At 35.3% G+C, this 22,964-nt stretch overlaps 1 protein-coding gene across 1 annotated transcript in view; it reads left to right on the top strand.

Annotated features, from left to right (window-relative positions):
- The first annotated feature begins 595 nt into the window (after nucleotides 1-595).
- LOC144444389 (uncharacterized) overlaps nucleotides 596-22,964 on the top strand; it is a 63,343-nt gene continuing 40,974 nt past the window's right edge. The window contains exons 1-16 of the mRNA XM_078133802.1: nucleotides 596-692; nucleotides 975-1,129; nucleotides 2,169-3,013; nucleotides 4,305-4,561; nucleotides 11,088-11,654; nucleotides 12,076-12,198; nucleotides 12,692-12,805; nucleotides 13,817-14,044; nucleotides 14,942-15,158; nucleotides 15,528-16,723; nucleotides 17,421-17,651; nucleotides 18,434-18,606; nucleotides 18,784-18,935; nucleotides 19,574-19,827; nucleotides 20,862-21,066; nucleotides 21,508-21,653. Coding sequence (XP_077989928.1) covers nucleotides 596-692; nucleotides 975-1,129; nucleotides 2,169-3,013; nucleotides 4,305-4,561; nucleotides 11,088-11,654; nucleotides 12,076-12,198; nucleotides 12,692-12,805; nucleotides 13,817-14,044; nucleotides 14,942-15,158; nucleotides 15,528-16,723; nucleotides 17,421-17,651; nucleotides 18,434-18,606; nucleotides 18,784-18,935; nucleotides 19,574-19,827; nucleotides 20,862-21,066; nucleotides 21,508-21,653 — 4,960 coding nt within the window. The remainder of the gene's footprint in view (nucleotides 693-974; nucleotides 1,130-2,168; nucleotides 3,014-4,304; nucleotides 4,562-11,087; nucleotides 11,655-12,075; nucleotides 12,199-12,691; nucleotides 12,806-13,816; nucleotides 14,045-14,941; nucleotides 15,159-15,527; nucleotides 16,724-17,420; nucleotides 17,652-18,433; nucleotides 18,607-18,783; nucleotides 18,936-19,573; nucleotides 19,828-20,861; nucleotides 21,067-21,507; nucleotides 21,654-22,964) is intronic.

The raw sequence follows: 22,964 nt of genomic DNA, 5'->3' as shown, positions 1-22,964 counted from the left end.
TTTGGAGGTCAAAGTTCAACAGACTACAAGTGTGAAATCTATCTGTACTATGCTAGCTCAGTTGGGAAGCAAATCTTGGGCGGTACTGTAGTTTTTCCTTCTTCATCTAGATGCCAGGATTGTGATATAATCTGTGTAAGCAAATGTACTCATAACCTTTAACCTGTAACCTTTGACCTGCAGGGTACACTGGACAGAATTGTGAAGTCAATTTTGATGCCTGTGCTGACACATCACTATGCTTAAATGGTGCTATCTGTGTTGATAGTGATTTCGCATTTGAATATGCCTGTCTTTGTGCACCTGGTTTTACAGGTAAGATTACATTCTGTTGGTTAATATTGATTACCTGCATATACATTTGAATATGTCTGCCTTTGTGCACCAGTGTTTTTACTCGTAAGTGTGCATATCATTGGTCAATATGTATCACATGTCATGTATTCTTTGACCCTTATTCATTGATTTGTATTTCATAATATGCAAATATTTATCTACTGATTTAGAGGGTTATTGATGGCATTTTACAATTTTAACACATTACAGTGAACAATATCACATCACATACAGTGAATTGATTTGCTTCTTTAAAAAAATGTTACAGCAAAGTCGTGCTTGCAACACACTTCCAAAAGTGATTACACTCGGTTTACCTCAGTATAAAACCAATGCTGAACTGTATGATCAACAAAGTATTGTTTTCTATCCAATCAGGGCAATTGCTATCAATGTATCAGCTAAATAGTGAAATTGTTCATTAATATCATTGTATTTAGCGCCCTCATTGTCCATTGTTCAGATTTCATTTGTTTTTTTGTTGCCATTTAAAATAAATTTGCACACTTCAGGCAGTGACTGCAGTGCTAATATCAGTGACTGCCTAACTAAAATGGATGGAAGCAGGTGTGATCATTCTGTTTATCGCCCTCATTGCCCATTGTTCAAATTTCATTTGTTTTTTGTGACCATTTCAGGTAGTGACTGCAGTACTGACATCAATGAATGCCTATCCAATCCATGTCAACGTGGAGGAACCTGTGTGGATTTTGTTGGATATTATGAATGTCAGTGTGCACCTGGTTTTGAGGGTAATGATTGTGAACTTGGTGATGACAACTGTGAAAGTCAGGTGAGATTAAATGTACATGTAGGGTCAGTTTACAGCTATTACCAGGTACATCATGATTATATGATTTGTAGATTTTATACCATGTGTGGGCATACAGTTATGTTGTTATATTCTACTTACTGAAGCATACTTAACCAGCACTCTATTGGCAGAACCCAAACCTGGTATTGTAAGTAGGGTAGTTTAATATAGCCATGAGGGGAATAGGGAACTTGCAAACCCACCATGTTGAATGTTTCATCATGGGAAATGTGATAATAAATGCTAATCAATTAGTATTATGAACAATATTGTTATATTGTTTGTAACCACAAATGATCAATTCATAGTCACCCTGACCATTGTGGGAGGTTTATTTTATCAGTAGCTCCAGATTAGGTATTACGATAACCACAGATAATCCCATAGTCATTTGTATCTGAGCATGCTCAGTCTGGATTGCAAGTTCCCTATTGGGGGTTTGGTGATTATATACGTCAAAGTTCATATATATAATTCAAATTTCTTGAAAAAGCCAAAACTTCATACATATATATATATATATATATATAAACTAAACATGAAATACAAACTTGGAAATATTGGACAGGTAGACTCATTATAAACTTTTGCTGTTACTTTGTTCAAGAAACCGTCTACCCATTGTCAGTTTTATCAAAGAAAAAACCAGGGGTCACCATACAAATTTTGCAGGTAAAGGTCAAAATGTTACCAAGCCATTTTAGAATCTAATTCTATAGAAAAATAAAGGATTGACAATTTCCTTGAAAACAAGATGGTGGACACCTAATTTCTTTAATTATTTCAAAAGAACCAGAAGTAAGCTTTCATATGGCAAAGTTTTGGAAATATTTTCAGAAATTTAATTTTCAGTGAAATTCATCCCAAGCTGCGTTCTTCCTTAATTGCTTCTACCTGGAGTTAGGGTTATTTCAAATTATATATTGAATTGAACAGAAAATATTGTATCAGTTTTGGAATGCAAATATACAATGTATGTACATTCAAGTCACCCTTTTTACTTTTTACTTTTCTTCAGCCTTGTCAGAATGGTGGAACCTGTGGTAATTTATTTGGTGGATACACATGTGAATGTAGTCAGGGATTTGCAGGTGAAGACTGCGACATCAACGTCAATGAATGTAGCAGTAATCCATGCAGGAATAATGCCACCTGTCAAGATGGTGTAAACAGCTATATTTGCATATGTACACCTGGGTTCATAGGTCAGATTTGCGAAATTGACGTCGATGAATGTCAAAGTATACCATGTCAAAATGGAGGAATATGTACAGATAAAGAAAATGGATTTGACTGTCTCTGTACACCTGGTTTCACAGATGCTGTGTGCAGTACGAATATTAATGAGTGTCTTGTACACCTGTGTGAAAACGGTGCTACGTGTGTGGATGGTATTAACGGCTATACCTGTTCATGTCCAGGTGGTTTCACAGACACATACTGTCGTACCGAGATCAATGAATGCGATAGCTCACCATGTGAAAATGGAGCTACTTGTATTGACGCAATCAACAGCTATACGTGTGTATGTACTGTTGGTTACACTGGAGACAACTGCGATGATACGATAGACTACTGTGCAGCACAACCTTGTGAGAATGGTGGTGTCTGTACAAATGTTCTGACTGGTTTTATTTGCTATTGTACACCTGGGTATACGGGAGAGCGATGTTCGTTGGAGGTTGATGAGTGTAGAAGTAATCCGTGTCTAAATAGTGCAACATGTGTGGATGGAGTCAATAGTTTTACATGCACCTGTCAGTATGGATATACAGACCCCCTATGCAGTACTAAATTAACACCATGCCAGATGTCAGAATGTGAAAATGGAGGAACCTGTATTGAAACTGATTCGGAAGCCACGTAAGTTTAATCTTATTTCTGTTATTGGTGATTGAAAGCTGTATTCATAAAATCTCATTTTTTTTGGCAAATTTAAACCCCAATGTTTGAATGCCATCTTATCAGTGAAACCAAAAAGGTTAGATAAAATACAGTGACCTTAATAAGAATCATACAATGTTAATTTTGATGGCTGCCTTTGATGCCATTGTTAGCACATTTAGTCGTTTCCTTTAGGGGTTTCCTCCACTTTTAGTGTATGTACATGTATACTAAATTTTTACAATTTACTCACAAACCTGAAAGAAAACAGTGGCTATTTCATCAATAATCATCCAACAAAATTTTTATCAACAGTGCTACAGGGGGTTGTCTGACTCGATAAAATCTTACCAACAGAGACATTTGTAGAGTCAGACAATAAAATTATTGATAAGATTTTTGTTGAGCTAGATGATGGGTTATTTCAGGTTTCATAATTTTACATGTAATATGCCATTGCATTATATTATGCCTAGCAGTGTGCCCTCTAGGCCAATTTAATGCACCACTGATGCACACAATTTCTAGTGACGCACCAAAATTTGGTGTTCCCCTATCTCTTACTATGTGGTGACTCACAAGAAATGCCAGTTTTTATCATACTGACCCACAACAACAAAATTTGGCTATCATTAGAGGGCACACTGATGCCTAAATACTTGGTTGAGTTTTGGTAGTACCACCTAGCAGGTGTTAGGTGATTACTTTTATAAGTAGAATATATAGCAAAAATTGCCCCCCCCCCCCATGTACCTTTTAAAGTGACAGTAGTTTTAAATAACAGTTATTGGTACAGTATTTTAACAGAGCGAGTTGACTCACAACTCTGTGGTGAAATAAGAAAAGTCAGTCGAGTTCGCAGTTATCATACAGCACACATCAAAGTCATGAAAAAAGTTTCTACTGGATATTATATATTCTGAAGTTGAAAGCTGGGCTTATTATTTTAAATACATATTGAAATACTTACATTGCTAGTGCATGAGCATTTTTAGTTTGTGTGTTTTATGACTGCCAAAACAGCCATCGTTTGACTGGGTATACCGCCCTCTAGAGGCACAGTTTTGTAAAAGTGAAAGTAGATTGACTCCCTAGGTATTGTGTTTAGTAATATTCATTAACCTAAGGAGCCCCAAACATAATATCTGTGACTAGTGAGTGAATAGGTGTAACATTATGAAAATGTAGTAATACCTAGAATGGCTGCTCTGAACAACTTTATTCTTCTTGTGGTATATTTTCTACTATCCTGTCTCTGTCTGGTGTGTAGGTGTCAGTGTCCTGTTGGTTTTACGGGTGACTCCTGTCAAATAAACATCGATGAGTGTGCCAGCAATCCGTGTATGTTTGGAGCTACTTGCCAGGACTTGGTGAATGACTATAGCTGTGTATGTGTACCAGGATACCAAGGTAGGAACTGTGGTGAAAATATCCAGGAATGTGACTCCAATCCGTGCTTAAACGGAGCAACTTGTAAAGATCTGGTCAATGGATATCAGTGTGCTTGCCCAGTGGGATTGTTTACAGGTAAGTTAAGTTGACTGTATTGTTGTCATTTACAATTACTGTATCACTATTTTGTGTGTTGGGGTTTTACATTTTTAGAATGCCTAGTAAAAATAAAGAAAGCTTTCAAAGTTGTGAAGTTTATTTTACATTTAAGTAATATCTTGTGTTTGAAATGAATAAACAGCTCACAGAATTTGAGGATTTTTTTCATATCATTATCCATTGCATAAACACAGCTGAGAACCACACACAAGTATTAATCGTTGTCTACAATTACAACATTTATTGTACTGTCTGGGTATTTTATCTAAATTATAAAAGAAAAAGTTATGAAGTTGTAACATTTGTTATATTTAAGACTAATTTTGTATTTGAACTTGATAAAAAGTCGTTGAAAAATTTGTGAAAATTTTACCCATTATCACCTATTACATAAAGAGAACTAAGCACCACACAGAAATATTTTTGTCTGCAATTACAACATTTAGTGTGCCTGGATTTTATAATGTAAAACTCCCAGTAAAATGTTGCATTAGTAGTTGCAAAGTTTGTTTTACATTTCAAGAATAATTTGAATTTGAACTAGATAAAAAACTTCTCGATTTTGTGTAAATTTGACCCGTTATCACCCATTACATAAATACAGCACAGTACCACATACAAGGGTAGCACCTTTAACATGCTATTTATCAATAAACATCTAATCCATTGAATGAGTCATTCATCACAAAATGGGTGTAACAAAAATGACAAAATACTTATAAAAACTGCAATTCACTACTCATTTCTATACCAAACTGCAGCTGGCGTGGTTTACTTTATACATTCAAATCTCACAACGTGTCTTTTCAGCCAATGTCTGGTATTGTTTGCATAGTTCCAGTGACTGGCTGTAGAGTCATTGGAATGGTTCCAATGTATTGCATGCTACTACTACTACTCACTTCACAGTTGCTTGTTAGCTGTGAATAGAACAATGGATATAAATAAGTCTTTTATGAAGGAGAACAAAAGTAAACCTCAAAACAAAAGAAATGAATACTATACTCCCAAGTGTGTGAGGGAGTGTTTACAACTATTACTTCCAACTGTTGGGGTTAAAATTGTGATTTTTTTGAAAGTTAAGTCCAAATATTGCAGGAAAAGATACATGATGTTAGATGATGGAACATGCTGTATTACTATATACTATGTGTTCTCTGATACAAGTACTGTATTGTGTAATTGGATACTGTAAACCTATCACCATTAGACAATTTTGCAATTTTAGCTCTAGAGTCTTTAGCTAGTTCTCAAAGACTAATTTTCACTAATTACCAGATTGGTATATTGTGTTCATGTACAAGAAGACATTTTAGTCACTACTTATTTTTACGTTTCTGTTTTCCAGCAAACTAAGTGAAAATATAAGTCTTTAGAGAATATGTCCAGGTTTACAATATTTGTCATTTTGCAAGTACTTATTTATTATCTAGTTTAGTTTAGTTAGGAATTAGATATCTGTGTATAATAACATCCTATCACAGACTGGTATGGAAGTCATAATTATTGTTACTTTTTGAAGTCATTTTTGTTTTAAATGTTACTTTTTGAAGTCATTTTTGTCCTTGTATAATACAAAATTGTCTGATAAAACTGTATCAAAATTAACAACAACAACAAATTTCAAAATTGAATTTAAATGGCATAAGTTGAATTTCCACAATTTTATTTATTTATTTTTATTTATTTATTTATTTATTTATTTTTTTATTTTTTATTTTTTTTTGGGGGGGGGGTAAATATTTTGCTACAAGTTAAAAGTACTGTATAGTATTCTACAAAGTGAAGCCATCACTTGCTATCGGTAGTCACTCAAACCTAGTACAATATAAATTGGATTTTATCACATTGACATTAACATTATACTAGAATAATGCAATCATTTTATTTTTAAGAAATTTACACATTTTTTATGAATTTATGAATATTTACATCAGTACACAATAACAACGCTTTCTGTCTCATCATCAGTGAAGTTGTTGTCTTTGAGAACAATTCTCAGCCTATCAAAGAAAAATATGTCTCTTGTGAAATCAGATTTCAGTCAGTGACATCACATGAGTAACACATTTCAACATGAACCCTATATTTTCTTCTTTACAGCTGCACTAGTCTTTCAATCAGATAACCAACAATATATTTGAATACAGAAAATTGTTTAATAAATTAAAATACGAAAAATTAGACATTGGACATGTTGATTACAAGTCAATTTTATGCTTAAAAGTAGTAACGCACGGTAATATGTTGAAATTGCGATTCATTGGAGGGGTTGAGTTTTTGGGTGCAGACCCTAAAGTCAATTAGGATTTATTGTACCATACTGTAAATATACTGCTACACAAATATTTTCACCCGCAGGTGATTCAATACTGTTCAGGGTGTATGATATTACAAGTTAGTCATTATATATGTAACAAAAGTTGAAAACTGTCTCAAAAATCACTCCAGTTGCAACTAATGCAGCACAAATTAGAAATAGTCAATATTTAGAAGAAAAACATTAAATTTGCTCAAACAATAAAACCGCATTTCCTTGTTGAGGCAAAAAAATCATGGGAAACATTTGAAAATTAGTATTATTGCTACATGTAGTGTAAGGGTATTTGATGTAGATTTGAATAATGAACTTGTAAGTATATACAGAGTACACATCCAGTAACAGATGTTGTCAATCCTTTATTTATCCACTACTATACAAATTACCAATAACATTTTATTCAATGTTAATACTCTATAACATAAGCGATATGTTTTGTACATTGTAGAATGAAAGTGAGATTTCTAATTTAATTCATCATGGGTCACTGACTCTCATTGAACTATCAAAGGTCATTTTTGTCTGCCACCAAAATTACGAGAAGAGGGAGGTGTATGTATTGTAAAGGAATAATTGAATTATATACCCTACATGAATTTTGTGTTAGGATCTGTGAATTGAACCCTTTTTTTACATGCGTATAGTTTCTTCTCAGTTGAATTTTTACAGTCCCTAAATCTGGTCACACTTCTCTCATATTACAATCTTATTGAAGTTATTCTAGCTTCTTGCAACATGGAGGGGGGGAGGGGGGGGGGGGGGGTTAAAGACTGACAAGGTTGGTTAATGTATCTAAAGCAATTTCTGACCCCCATTTTGTGATGAAATTGTCTAGTTAACCAAGTTTCATTAAATTCTCAGAATTGCAAAATAAAATAATCCATAATCTATAACTACCAATGTTCAGAACTAAAGACCTCATTCACTACTCTCATAATAACATGCAAGTACTAAGAAATGATGTTAAGATTGATGGCAAATATCAATTCTTATCATCAATTAATTTCCAGCAATATTCGCTAGTATTCAGAACTAAAGCACCACATCTCCCTCACTAACACTGCAGTCTACATACCTGAAGGACACGAGATCCAACCTTCAATGTATTAACAATTTTTCACTGGCTAATGCATTCTCGCCAACCAGAGTTATTATTTCTACCACTACATTTCAAAATAAGTGGGAGGCTCGTTAAGAACGTTGTCGTAAAACAGAACGTGGTTTGTGACGATGCAAATAGAGTGGCTAAGCGCTAGTCCATCGAGTCTACATGTAGGCTTAGTTCAAGTAGTTGTATTTAAATATCCCTAACCCTAATGGTACTCTCGCCTTCATTTTGTGTTTTAAAACAAGTTATAGTGTATAACAAACATAAGGACCAGTGTTTTCCAGTCTTGCATCACAACCAATACATTGAAGGTTTCCGCTGTGACTACATGTACATTTGTACTTTTAATACTTCACCGTGTATGCTACACAGCTGTAACAAATGGTATAACATATTTACACTGTACACTTCTTTTATCAATTGTAATGCACTACATACAAATGTGTTTCTACTCATTGCTCTACCAAATTAAATAGTCTGAATTGATTGTATGAAACAACCCCACCACATGTCAAGTTGTCTTTGTTTAGGGCTAGTGTACCATATTTGTATTTGTACAGTTGGGGACATATTTCAGTTCCAATCAATGGATAATTCTCACTACATTGACATTACAGATCAATATTTCCACAATGTTTTTGTAAATCTACCAATCTCATGGAAAAAATAACCTTATTGGTAGCACAAGTTGTTATTTCTTAAGAAGATTTGTTATTATAATATAAAGTAAAATTGAAAAATTCAATTTTTTGAAATTTAATAGAAGATGGATGACAAAAGTTAACAAGCTGAGTTTATATATATTTTGGTTTTTGCTACATATTTAAAAGGTTACACTCATAGTGTTGTACTTTACTGACTCAGAAGCACGTCACTTTATTATCACTCATACATGACTAAACTCAAAACCTGGTATTATGATATAACTCGTAAACAATCCGATGACGTAATTTATCATACGTATCAAAAAATGTTTAGAAAATCCGTACTATGCAATCAACTGTTCTACATGTAACAATGTCAGTAGGTAATGGTAATGTTGCAAGAATGAATGTTCATGGACTCTGTGTTCATACTTCGTAATTAAATTTCTTCTAGACTCTGGGAGTAGAAATTTCATTATAAATAGTAAATGGTAACATTATAGAACATTATACTGGTATGTGGATTTGTAAGTATTTTCACTTGTATAACAAACTTATAAACTCAGTTTGCGTCACTTTAAATAAAAGTCCAGTATATTAACCTAAGTATTTATAGTAACATTAAGGTTGTTATTCAACATTTCAATGATCTATAAAGCTGAGTGAGTAGTATTGTTTAAACAACGAATTGACTACTTTAGGGTGGCCTTGGTTAATTTTATGTTCCTCATCATAACATCTTTAGGGACTAGATAAATAGTTCAATGTAGGATAAAAAACTATATTCTTGTACTTAAGCCTCAGACCCCCCCCCCCCCCCCCAAACTAAATTGGCCAAAATTGAAAATTGTTACAGAGATCACAATCATATCTGACAGACTGCGTAGTACGTAGTGTGTACATGTAGTACTATGAATAAAAAGCCAGTATGTAGTGGGGAAAAAATACTTCTGTTATTGACATCACTTTACTAACTGTATTTTGGTGCCATGTATTTACTATTATAGAGCAAATTCTTCTATTTCTCAATTTGACATTTTTAAAAAAATATTTTTATTTAGGGTTACAAAACAGATCCATTAAATGTAAACTAGATTTTGTAGGATCAGAAATAAAATGGCTCAAATTTCATATCAGGATCTCATTGAGCTAGACATAAAGAGAAATCTATAGATTTGATGTCATGGATAACATCTAGACTTTAAAAAGATTACTGATAAAATCACAGCCTGTGTACGGACTGACACTGTCCATTGGTAGACATGTGTATGTTTATATTGATTTATGATTGGCTACATATAGTACCGCAGTTGATCAATGGATATTTCTAACACATTTTCTGTTAGTAGAACAAAATATAGAAATATATATATTTGAAAGTATTGTACTTGCCAAGGGGGAAATATAATGATATTAATATGCATGACTGTACATGTTTTAGCTTAAACTAGGTGGATTTGTGCATGGCGAGTGAAACTTAAAGTTCTTTTGTGTATAATAATTGATTATTATAGATTGGCCATGAATAATGGGATTTATACTAGAGCTGTAACAGTCTGAAACATGTGTTGTGGTATTGTAGTTAAGGTCAAAGGTTATTGTGTTCATTTGCATAATAATGCCATAATAACTTACAGTACATGAAGTGTACAACAGCAAGTTGTATTGTTGTTTGACTCTGTACACATGAATATTGTGTGATTCTGTTCCCACTTAGACTAAGACTAAAAAATTCATCTTTCTCAACACCTTTATTAATTAGTAGCTAAACACTGATTGCAAGGGCACCCATGCATACTTAATTTAAGTTTTTCATCAGAACACCTTAAAAATGATGGGTCAGTCAGTCAGTTAAATTTAAATAAATAAGTCAGTGTATGAGTACTCGTTGGTGATACTTTCATTTCATTGAATCAATGACTAAATGACAAGTGAGCAACGCACTAAGCAATTCATTATTTATAGCCAACTGCTTCATGTACACACATAATCACAGGGCCTTGCAACATTACCAGGTACATAATCACAGGGCCTTGCAACATTACCAGGTACACTAATAATCACAGGGCCTTGTGATGTTACCAGGTACACTAATAATCACAGGGTCTTGCAACGTTACCAGGTGTATTGCAAGGAATCTGACCTGTGATTAGGAGGAGAACTTCTGACACCTTCAAAGTCAGTTTTAATTGTCCACCACTGATAAAACAACATTCTGATGAGTGGCTTCTCTAGACAACTGCTGCAATGGTTGTAAATTGTTGAAAACTCACAGATTATGTGTTCATCTTCCAGTCTCAAATTGAAATAAGCTAGTGTCAGAAATGTATGAGGAACATTAACAAACTAATGGTTGCAGTGTAGATACATATATGCAGGGATTATGTTTTCATACATTCTTATAATAAAATATTTTTTATATTTTCACAGGTAACCACTGTGAAACACCCACCCACCAGTACTGTTCCTTCTTCCCCTGTCAAAACAATGGAACATGCCAAATTATTGATGAGGATAATTATGCCTGTGACTGTCCCATTCACTACACAGGGAGTAACTGTGAAACTTACTTTAACTTCTGCGATAGCAATAACTGTATAAATGGAGCTACATGTCTTGAAGGATCAACGTCCTATTCTTGCCAATGTCCTCTAGGATTTACTGGACAGTTTTGTGAAGTTGATATTGATTATTGTGCTGATGTCATCTGTGAAAATGGTGCAGTATGTGTTGATGGACAGACAACATTCACATGTTTCTGTAGTCCTGGTTTCATGGGTGAACTTTGTGAAATCAACATCAATGAGTGTGGGTCACTGCCATGTGTCAATGATGGCACGTGTGTCGATGGAGTATTGGGGTACGAATGCCAATGTACGCCTGGATTCACTGGATCTAATTGTGAATCCGAGCTGAATGAATGTGAATCCAATCCCTGCTTAAATGATGGAAAGTGTATAGATCTGCTGAACGGATACCAATGTGATTGTAGCAGAGGTAAGCCTTGGAATCACACTGCCATTTTCATTCCCAACATTTCAACATATTCATTACATTTGTACATGTTCCCCTTATCATTATACTGTGTTCACACAGTCACTCAAATTATTATTTGGAATAGAAATTTTCAAAAGTATAAATATTGACATTTACTTTTTGTATGAAGAGAACTTCTCGATACGTGTACATAGCAACTTTATATTATTGTATGTGCCATCATTGTCAACTGACCAAAATTCATAACATTATTTTATAAAAGTCTCCTGAATGCAGTAATGACACAACCAACTACCCAATGTGTGTACTGCTATTCCCATCTACCCAATGTGTGTACTGCTATTCCCATTTTTTTTGCTTACCTATATTGAGTTTGGTCATCATTGATAAAGTTGAACACAGTTTATATTAATTTTGACAGGTTTTACTGGTCCCGAGTGTTCAACTGATATTGACCTGTGTGCACAGGGGTTCTGTCAGAATAATGCCACTGATTGTACAGAGTCTGAAGATGGACATAACTACACATGTACCTGTCTACAAGGTAATAGTACACTTACATGTATATGTACAAATGTAGTCTAGTGTTATTAGGCCCAATCTGTATATATTAATATGGGTCTGATTAAGATGACATTCATTATGCTAGATGACTTTGTGTAACATATTCACAGAGCTCTTAGAGCTGAAACTACCATTTTAGAGAGTATTACAGATTTTTTTTTATCTCCCTTATGTTGGACTATGGTATTATGAATATACAGGAAAGGAATCTGTCACTGTACTTTGGGGATTGTATTTGAGAAAATGTTGGCTTGATATACATTGCTGTTAGGAATGCTATTGAAAGCTTTGCAAATTTTACCAAACCCCCCCCCTCCCCGTTACCAGGGTTTCCAGACTTTAGCAAAAACTCTGTACATATACACACTGCATCCCAAACCATGGTGTGACCCCCCCCCCCCCAGCAAATAATATAACTGAATATGACATTGTTGTAAAATATTCAAAATATTCCATTTTATTTTAATTATCAGGTTTTACTGGATTCAACTGTGAAATTAATATCAATGAGTGTGAATCTAATCCGTGTGTTAATGATGCTATATGTAGAGATAAAGTCAGTGGTTACCAATGTTACTGTACTGATGGTATGTATCACACTACATTGATGTCTGCTTTGTCCACTATTAGTTTTACTGTCCTTCACCTATGTATGTTTTCCATGATCATGCACTTACATAAGTTAACATCAGGAAAGGATATGTTGTGAATTCACTATATTTAATAAAAAACGTAGATATTAAATGAGATAAAATGTGTTGGTTTCACTCACTTTCACGCATCAATATATGAAGCTGGCATTGATCGGAACTTTGACAGAAGTGACGTATATGCGTATGGGCCTTGATAGGTAACTTCTGCTTAGTGTATTGTCATCTGGTTGTATCGTTTTTAGAATTACAATACAATAGAAACACTCACATGTACAACATAAGTTGTCTAGCAAAGTCTACATTTCGCTTCCACCTAAGCTCTGATCGATGTCATCTCGTTACTGATATGATAAACAAAAGTAAACGAAACTAATGCATTTTATCTCCTTTTTGATAAACATAGTGTATTCATAATGTATCCTTTAAATAGCATACATGATTGTGGAATCGCAACAAGATGTAGCCAGTTCACTGTATTTAATACAGCTCTTAACATGATAAGAAAATGAATTGGCAACCTACCACAATCACCCAAAACTGTACAAATTGGGAGTGTGAGATAATACCCCTAGATATTGTCAGCAGTATAGACAGCGCCCTCTAGTGGTGTACAAGGTGAAATGCAAAGCCTTGAAACATTCCTGACCAGTCATATATCATTTGTATAGAAGAATGTCGATAACATGTAAAAATATTGTGTCAATTTATTTCTAGTGAAACAAATTATTAATACATCGTAAATTTATCTTTTTCAAAACAGAAATTATGCATCAGTGTTGTTTGATTGTTAGGACAGGAATGGTGTCATATAAAATTACAAATTGTAAGGTAGAGACCGTTTTTGCCAACAGAATTTAGATTTAAATGATACTTTATGTTTTTGCCACTAATGTTACAAATTTTAAAGTCGATGACATATTATATATCTTCATTTCATATAATTAGGTTATACAGGAACACACTGTCAAGTCAATTTTGATGACTGCGACAGTCTTCCATGTTTGAATGGTGCTACCTGCGTAGACTTAGTTGCTAATTTCAGCTGTGACTGTGTGGATGGATTTGATGGCGTCACTTGTGAAATCAACATAAATGATTGTGTACCAAACCAATGTCAGAATGGAGCTACGTGTACTGACCTAGTCAACGACTATCAGTGTCAGTGTGTACCAGGTAAGTCTACTTTTAAATCTGTGAGAATAACAACAGGAAAAAAAATTCATACAAAAGCATGTTTACTTAATTATTTGTAATATACTTGTATAAAACTGAAGAGGTACCAATCATGATTGATTTAATGATTTTCAGTAATTAGACTATATTTTCAAAATTCTTTCTTTTAAATTCAATATAATTTGGTACTGTTACATCAAACATACTTAATCGTTTATGTTCTGAAAAGCTTGTTGATGTAGCTTTAGTTTTAATGAGTCATTTGCATAATTAATGATTTTCAGTAATTAGGCTATATCTTTAAAATGCACTCTTCAAATTCAATTATATTTGGTACAGAACACTGAAGTAAAGCATTTTCTTTATGTGCTACATTTGTTTATAGCATTCTTATCAAGTGTAAAAGTATACCGGTTCAATTCGTTTATTTACAAGCCTAATGTGGGGCTTTTCTAATGTGGTCAATTAGCAAATTAAACAGTAAACTTATACACTTGATATGGATGCTATAAACTATTGTGGTGCATACAGTAAACACTTTACTTTGGTGTTATGGGTTGTACTTGATATGGATGCCATAAGCAATTGTGATACTTACAGAAACCCTTTACTTTAGTGTTATCGGTTGTACTTCAAACATAACTAATTGCATATGTTCTGTTGCATTCCAACAATTATTGTGTGTAGGAACAAAAATCTAAAGACTTTGCCCTTACGAAAGGTGTTCAGTTTAAATCTAGTTAATATTAGGATTAAGAATTATATGGATTTCTACCATTTTACCAGGTTTCCATGGTAAAGATTGCTCTGTAGAAATAGATGCTTTTTCATCCAATTCCTGCAATCCTACTGCAGTGCATAAATCTTGTAATAATAGAATTTCTATCATTTTACTAGGTTACCATGGTAAAGACTGTTCTGTAGAAATTGACGAGTGTTCATCCAATCCGTGCAATCCTACCAACACACTACAGTGTTCAGATCTATTAAATGACTATACCTGTCAGTGTCTACCAGGCTTTGATGGCAAGACTTGTAATGATGAAATCAATGAATGTACTGATCATACCTGTCTTAATAGAGCTACATGTATAGATGAAATCAATGGATATAGGTAAGAAATGACTACAGCTGATCCTGTATGGTTTGTTTATTTCTACTCTACATGTATACCTACATATTTTCAATACCTTTCAAACCCTTCAGGTCACAAGTATTTTCCAGCTGAATGAAGAAAAAATATTGGGAATAATATAATTATACCTCTTCTATGATATTTTATAAAAATTCAGGAAAGACATGAAGATTTAGAATGTTTTTGATTCATATTTCGAGGACATTGAACCAGTGATGTAGAGATTGGATGTTGTGATGTAGAACGATCAGGGTATAAATCCATATTTTCTGTTCAGAGAAAATAACTTGGCTTGTGTATGTTATAATGTTATATACCAATCGCTGTAACTTTATTTGTATATTTCAGGTGTGTCTGTGTGGATGGATTTACCGGTACATTCTGTGAAATTGATATCAATGAATGTGATAGTAACCCGTGTTTAAACGACGGAACCTGTCAGAACTCAATTAACAGTTATTCTTGTCAGTGTCCCAATGATGGTAGAAAGTACACAACAAACTGTGATGTCATCGCTCCATGTGTTGATAATGTGTGTCAGAATGATGCAGTATGTGTCGACAACATGGCGGAGTATTCCTATACTTGTCTGTGTGAGCCTGGTTTTGGTGGACGATACTGTGAAAATGACATTGACGAATGCATCATTTTCCAAGTTGAATGTCAGAATGGCGGTACTTGTGTTCATTACACAAATCTCTTTGTCTGTGAATGTCCTCCTGGTTACCAGGGAAACTTTTGTGAAACAGAGATAAATGAGTGTGCCAGCAACCCTTGTGTTAATAACAGTACTTGTAATGATATGGTCGGTGGTTATGTGTGTGTATGCCCTCTAGGGGTGACTGGGAGAAATTGTGAAGAGACACTATCGAGATGTGAGCAACAACCCTGTATGAATGGTGGAACGTGTCGCGATTTTCAATCCATTGGAGATGTCCAATTTCAGTGTGAATGTACGTCAGGTTTTGTTGGTCTATTCTGTGAGACTGAGCTTGACGAGTGTTTGTCAGAGCCTTGTCTGAACGGTGCTACTTGCCTTGATTTGGAGAATCAGTATTCATGCAATTGTGTGGCAGGCTGGGAAGGCATAAATTGCGGAAATGAAATCAACGAATGTGACAGCCAACCATGTTTGAATGGTGCAACATGTATCGATGAATTCAACGCTTTCACATGCACGTGTTTGCAAGGCTTTGACGGACCCTTATGTGATGTGAACATCGATGACTGTGCTTCCAACCCGTGTAACGTAAATGCTAGTCTATGCCAGGATCTTGTGAATGGATACAAATGTTACTGTCAGGATGGATTTACTGGCGAAACTTGTCAAATCAACATCAATGAGTGTTTGTATGGATTGTGTCAGAATGGAGCGACATGCATCGATGGTGTAGCCATCGTCACATGTGTATGTGTTGATGGATATACAGGCCAGTATTGTCAGGAGGAAATAAATGAATGTGTACCCAATCCATGTATCAATGCTGTCACATGTCTGGACTTACTGGCTGACTATCAATGTTCCTGTCAACCTGGATTTACTGGTAAGTTGTTACAAGATTTTGTCACTCTGATGTCAAAGATATTCTACTGAACTGAAATCTTGGGATTACAGACATATTTGTATGTTTTGTATGCCTTTAAATATCTTGACCCATGCTGGATGTGGTTTTTCATATTTTGTGTGAACATGTATATACATTGCATACACCCCCCCCCCCCCATATATTGTATGGTGTATGGTGGTGTACTGCAAGTTATTACAAATTTCAAAAGACATGCACACACACACACGCACACACACGCCCTCTCTGTCCCTCCCACTGACTCTCTCTCTCTCTCTCTCTCTCTCTCTCTCTCTCTCTCTCTCTCTCTCTCTCTCTCTCTCTCTCTCTCTCTCTCTCTCTCTCTCTCTCTCTCTCTCTCTCTCTCTCTTTCTCTCTCTCTCTCTCTCTCTCTCTCTCTCTCTCTCTCTCTCACTCTCTCTCTCTTTCTCTCTCTCACTCCCACTCGCCCTCCTCCCTCCCCCCACTCACTACTAACTCCATTCCTCTCCTCTCTCACTTCCTTCTTCCCTCATGCCCTCCTTCCCTCACCCATTCACTCCCCCCCCCTCCATCTGGACATTGACTTTTAGATTTAAAACCAATAAATTCAATGCATATCTCATATTCCTAAAGTCTATACAAGTATATAATTGGTAAAAGTCTACAGAGTTTTATTCTTACTCTCTTACAACAGGAAAGAATTGTGAAGAAGACATTAATGAATGTGAATCAGAACCGTGTCTGAGAGGAGGTACATGTATTGATGCTATCGACACCTATATATGTCAATGTGTACTACCATACAGAGGTACTGACTGTGAATTATTACCATGTGAAGATATTCCATGTCAAAATGATGGTACTTGTGTTGATGATCCCGATACAATGATTGGTTTCTACTGTCAGTGTTTCCCTGGATTTACAGGTATGTCATCTGTTTTACCATAATGTTGCATAGGCTTCAGAAATACAAGTTTTATAACTTTTTGCATGCTGTTACTTTGTTCAAGAACACTCCAATCCATTTACAGTTAAACTCAAGAATAAAAAAAATTTATGGTCGCCAATTAGCAATATTTTTGAATCAAGAACAAAATGATCTCAAAATGTATCCATGAGATGATTGCACAATGTCACACAAGCTGAACAAGTGAAATATCATTTGTTTACTAAGGGAAGGTGTCTGATGTCAATGTCATAGCTGAACTTCATTTTTGCACTTCTAATCAGTGCTGGGTTTACGGTAGTATTTTGATGTGTTTACCATCATCTGAGTAAACTGTAACAGGTTGGAACTTCAGTTTCATCATGGTTTACATCATATATAAACATATGAGGTCGCACTTGTGAATGTTCATTTAGGGGGAGGGGGTTTTGTCCTAAACGAATGGTGTTCCTTTATTGAGCTTGTGGGACATTGTGCAATCGTCCCTAGTGTGTGTCATGAAAGCCGAAGTACAGGATAGGGGTGGGACTACACTTAATGGTGAAATAAGAAAGAACACACACACACACACACACACACACACACACACACACACACACACACACACACACACACACACACACACACACACACACACACACACACACACACAGATATCACAGGTTTAACTTGGTCTAATTTTCCCCTAAATAAAAAAATACAACACTTTATGACAATGTGTCTATAATACACCATGTACATGTATGTATCTATATTTGTAGGAACTCAGTGTGAAGTTAATATTGATGACTGTCTCTACTCACCACAACCACAGTGTATGGGTAATGGTTTATGTGTGGATGGTGATAACACATTTACTTGTCTCTGTCAGCCTGGATGGGTTGGTGAGGATTGTGGTAGACCAGTGGATGACTGCCTTAATAATCAGTGTCAGGTAAGTATTGGTTTTTTTCAGACGATTTACACATTCTATAGCTACTTGTAATGATAATCTAATAGCTGGTTACCAGAAAATACATTGATCATAATTGACATCCACTCACCAAGCAGACAGTGATTGTCGCCAATATTATGACATGATAGTAAAAGTTGATATGTTCTTCTGTCTTAGAATGGTGCTACCTGTGTTGATCTACATCTATCCTATCTCTGTGTTTGTCCTGACGGTTGGTCAGAGTCATTCTGTGACGTTGAGATAGATGAGTGTCTATCATTTCCCTGTCAGAATAGTGCAACCTGTATAGATGAATGGATGGACTATAGGTGAGTTGTATTGACTGTAGAGGGCACTCTAACTGCTATACTTGCCTTCAGTATTTTTATATTGGACTGTCTGAAATGGTCACATAAATTCAACAGAAATTTTCATGGTATTTTCATCTTGAATGATCACAAGGACAATGATAGAGATCAGTTTCACAACTCTAGGGGGCGCTCTTGCTACACCGCATCTCCCATCTGCTTTTGAACATGTTATATGTAGGATTGTCTGACATGGTCACGATTATTGATACAAAAGCAACAGTGGGTGCCTGTGATGTAGGTTAATGTGATACTGGTTGTGTCTGTGAAAGTAGTCATGTTGTAAAATAATCTGTCAATGTGTGGACTGTTTTGAATCTAGTGCTAATAGTCTCACTTGACCATTATCTTGCCTAATGTTCTGAGATTCAGGGTCCGTGATATTTATGCTTTGATAAAGTTATCAATACTAATTACAATGTATGTCTTTGCATGAAACTTGTTTTATTCCTGCTTACCACAAACAAGCAAGTTCATCAGTATTTATTTATATGTTGTATTATTCACCCAACATCTTTGTTTCTTCTAATTTGTATTTTTATCTTGAATTATCGCCAAAAAAATGAGAATGAAATTGAAATAAGTCTAAATACTTCCAGGTGTCTTTGTCCACTTGGATGGACTGGTAAAAACTGTGATGAGGACATCAAAGAGTGTCAGTCCAACCCGTGTCAGAATGGAGGCACCTGTATTGAGGGAGCCAATCAATACACTTGTCAGTGTCAACCATTTTATACGGGTAATAACTGTGAGACTGAGTACGATCCCTGTGATCCTGACTACAATGAGTGTTTGAACGGAGCAAGATGTGTGACTCAGACTGATGGATCTTATGTCTGTGAATGCCTACCAGGTAATTATACCATGCACGAGCCAAGTTGAACAAAAAATATGGAATATGTAATCTAGTCGTTCTACATCACAGCAACACACATCTTTTCACTACAACGTATGACTACGTCACTGGTTCTGCTGTGTTCGAAATATGAATCAAAACATTCAAAATTACCATTACTTTCTCCGAAATTTCTTTGGTATTACTGCCGCAGGTATAAGTATGTTATTCTCCAATATTTTTCTTCATTCAGCCAGAAAATACTTGTGACCTAAGGGTTGTCACTACTCATTTAAGGGACTCGTAATGACAAAGGCCCCTTAGGTCACTCATATTTTCCTTGGCTGGATGAAGAAAAATATTGGGAATAACATCTAATGATACTGATCTGTACTATAAACAAACCTGCCAAAAATTCCTGCTCTTCTGTAAATTTTAGTCATAATGCAACTTTTATTTTAGAATGAAATGTCTAACAGATAACCGACACTCATGTACACAAATTCTCCGCTAAACATTTTGAAGTTTTTCTGTAAAATTTTGAATCAATACAACTTAATTTTACAAATGAAATGTCCAGCAGATAATCATAACTTGTGTATACAAATAAACATTTTCAACAACATTCAAATTTTTAAAAATTTAGACTCAGTGTAACTTTATTCTCTGAATAAAATGTCTGCCAGATAATTTTAATGCACTTGTGTACATAAGCTTTCCCTCCAAAACATTGAACAAAATCCATAGTACTGTGACCATAGTACTGAATAAAGAATTGATTAAACAAAATCTATGGTTTCTTCAAGTTTTAGGCACGGTGCAATTTTGATGTCAAAGGCAATGTTTACCAACTTGAAGCAAATCACACTTCAACACCAAACATTTTTTCCCACCAAAAAATATTATTAACAAATTTAGTTTTTTATAACTATTGTTCATGTCATCTTCATTTGAGAATAGAATTGTGGTTTATTCATGTCAAAATTTTAGTCTAAAAATGTCAATTTTCATGAATTATTTTGTAAATGTGTTCTTTTTATGTAAATTGACAGGTTTTACTGGTTTTGATTGTGAAGTCAACATTAATGAGTGTCAGTCAGATCCCTGTCAGAACGGTGGTTCTTGTAAAGATTTAACCAATGCTTATGTCTGTGTTTGTGTCATTGGTTACCATGGTAACAACTGTGAAATCAACATTTATGACTGCGAACCAGGTATCTGCCAAAATGGAGGAACTTGTGTAGACTTAGTGAATGAGTAAGTCTACACTTTCAGATTTTGACACTATTTTCTTATCGCCTTCCTAACACTTCAGTCAAATATCAGGTATATTTCATATACACACCAGTTTACTATGGTGCCATCTGGTTTGAGGCTTTTCTGCTCCCATTTGTTTCTGAATAGCTAAAGTCCCTGGACAAGATTTGACCCACGATTGTACCCCAGTCAGCCCAGCTGTATAATTAGGGACCTGGTAGGATAGCAGTTGCTTTATGAATGAATTAATACTATGTGTTTACAGTGGCTGTCAATGGATTGTATGCTTCCCAGGGAGTTGAGGAAGTAAAATGGGCTGTTGTGCCACTATAGGTACATGCCGGATGTAAATCGCAAATCATTTTGAGTACAGTGTGGTGAATCACTTCACTAAAACCTAACACTATTATGTTATTATTTATTATTTGTTTGTCTCCATAGTTACCGTTGTGAGTGTCCGACAGGTTGGAATGGAAAGAACTGTAGCGATGACATCAATGAATGTGTGTCCATACCGTGTCTAAATGGAGGTAGCTGTGTGGATCTCATTGGACAATATGTCTGTAATTGTGCACAGGGCTTTGTTGGTAAGTAAGGTATTTCTACCACCAAGCAGTAAAGCTAGCAAACAGACAGACAGACAGACAGTGTAAGTAAGGTATTTCTACCACCAAGCAGTAAAGCTAGCAAACAGACAGACAGTGTAAGTAAGGTATTTCTACCACCAATTGAGCAGTAAAGCTAGCAAACAGACAGACAGACAGTGTAAGTAAGGTATTTCTACCACCAAGCAGTAAAGCTAGCAAACAGACAGACAGTGTAAGTAAGGTATTTCTACCACCAAGCAGTAAAGTTAGCAAACAGACAGACAGACAGTGTAAGTAAGGTATTTCTACCACCAAACAGTAAAGCTAGCAAACAGACAGACAGTGTAAGTAAGGTATTTCTATTACCAAGCAGTAAAGCTAGCAAACAGACAGACAGTGTAAGTAAGGTATTTCTACCACCAAGCAGTAAAGATAGCAAACAGACAGACAGACAGTGTAAGTAAGGTATTTCTACCACCAAGCAGTAAAGCTAGCAAACAGACAGACAGTGTAAGTAAGGTATTTCTATTACCAAGCAGTAAAGCTAGCAAACAGACAGACATTGTAAGTAAGGTATTTCTACCACCAAGCAGTAAAGATAGCAAACAGACAGACAGACAGTGTAAGTAAGGTATTTCTACCACCAAGCAGTAAAGCTAGCAAACAGACAGACAGTGTAAGTAAGGTATTTCTACTACCAAGCAGTAAAGCTAGCAAACAGACAGACAGACAGTGTAAGTAAGGTATTTCTACCACCAAGCAGTAAAGCTAGCAAACAGACAGACAGTGTGACAAAGTCTGATAACCATGAACAGATGAACAGAACCCATAGTCATGTAACAAGAACTATTTGTATGTGTCCCTGGACCTGGATGACTCCTGGATAGAATATAGAGTAACTGGGAAAGCCCTGACAGTTTCACAGCAATGTGCCACTGATCTATACAATCATGTGGTGTGGAGGTCGTACATTCTCATATGTCGCCCCAAAACTATGAAACTCTATGCCCCCCTGACATTCGCCAAGCCTCCAGCCTGGATTGTTTCAAAACAAAACTGAAGACTTATTTGTTCACCAAAGCCTATGGTGTGCTTTAGCCATTCAGTGCTACTGAACAGAACATTGCTCTGGAAATCGGCACTATAGAAATTTAATTGATTGATTGATTGATTGATTGATTGATTGATTGATTGATTGACTGATTGATTGATTGATTGGCTTTGTTTATGGCTGTATAAAAAATTAATGAGAGCTACTGTTAGCACTAAACAAACCTTTAAAAAGGAAAACTCTGAAATTGAAATCTACAG

The sequence above is a fragment of the Glandiceps talaboti genome, chromosome 13, assembly GCF_964340395.1.
Source record: "Glandiceps talaboti chromosome 13, keGlaTala1.1, whole genome shotgun sequence".
Taxonomy (NCBI): domain Eukaryota; kingdom Metazoa; phylum Hemichordata; class Enteropneusta; family Spengelidae; genus Glandiceps; species Glandiceps talaboti.
The sequence above is the reverse complement of the archived record's forward strand: the minus strand, read 5'-3'. Positions and strand labels throughout refer to the sequence as shown.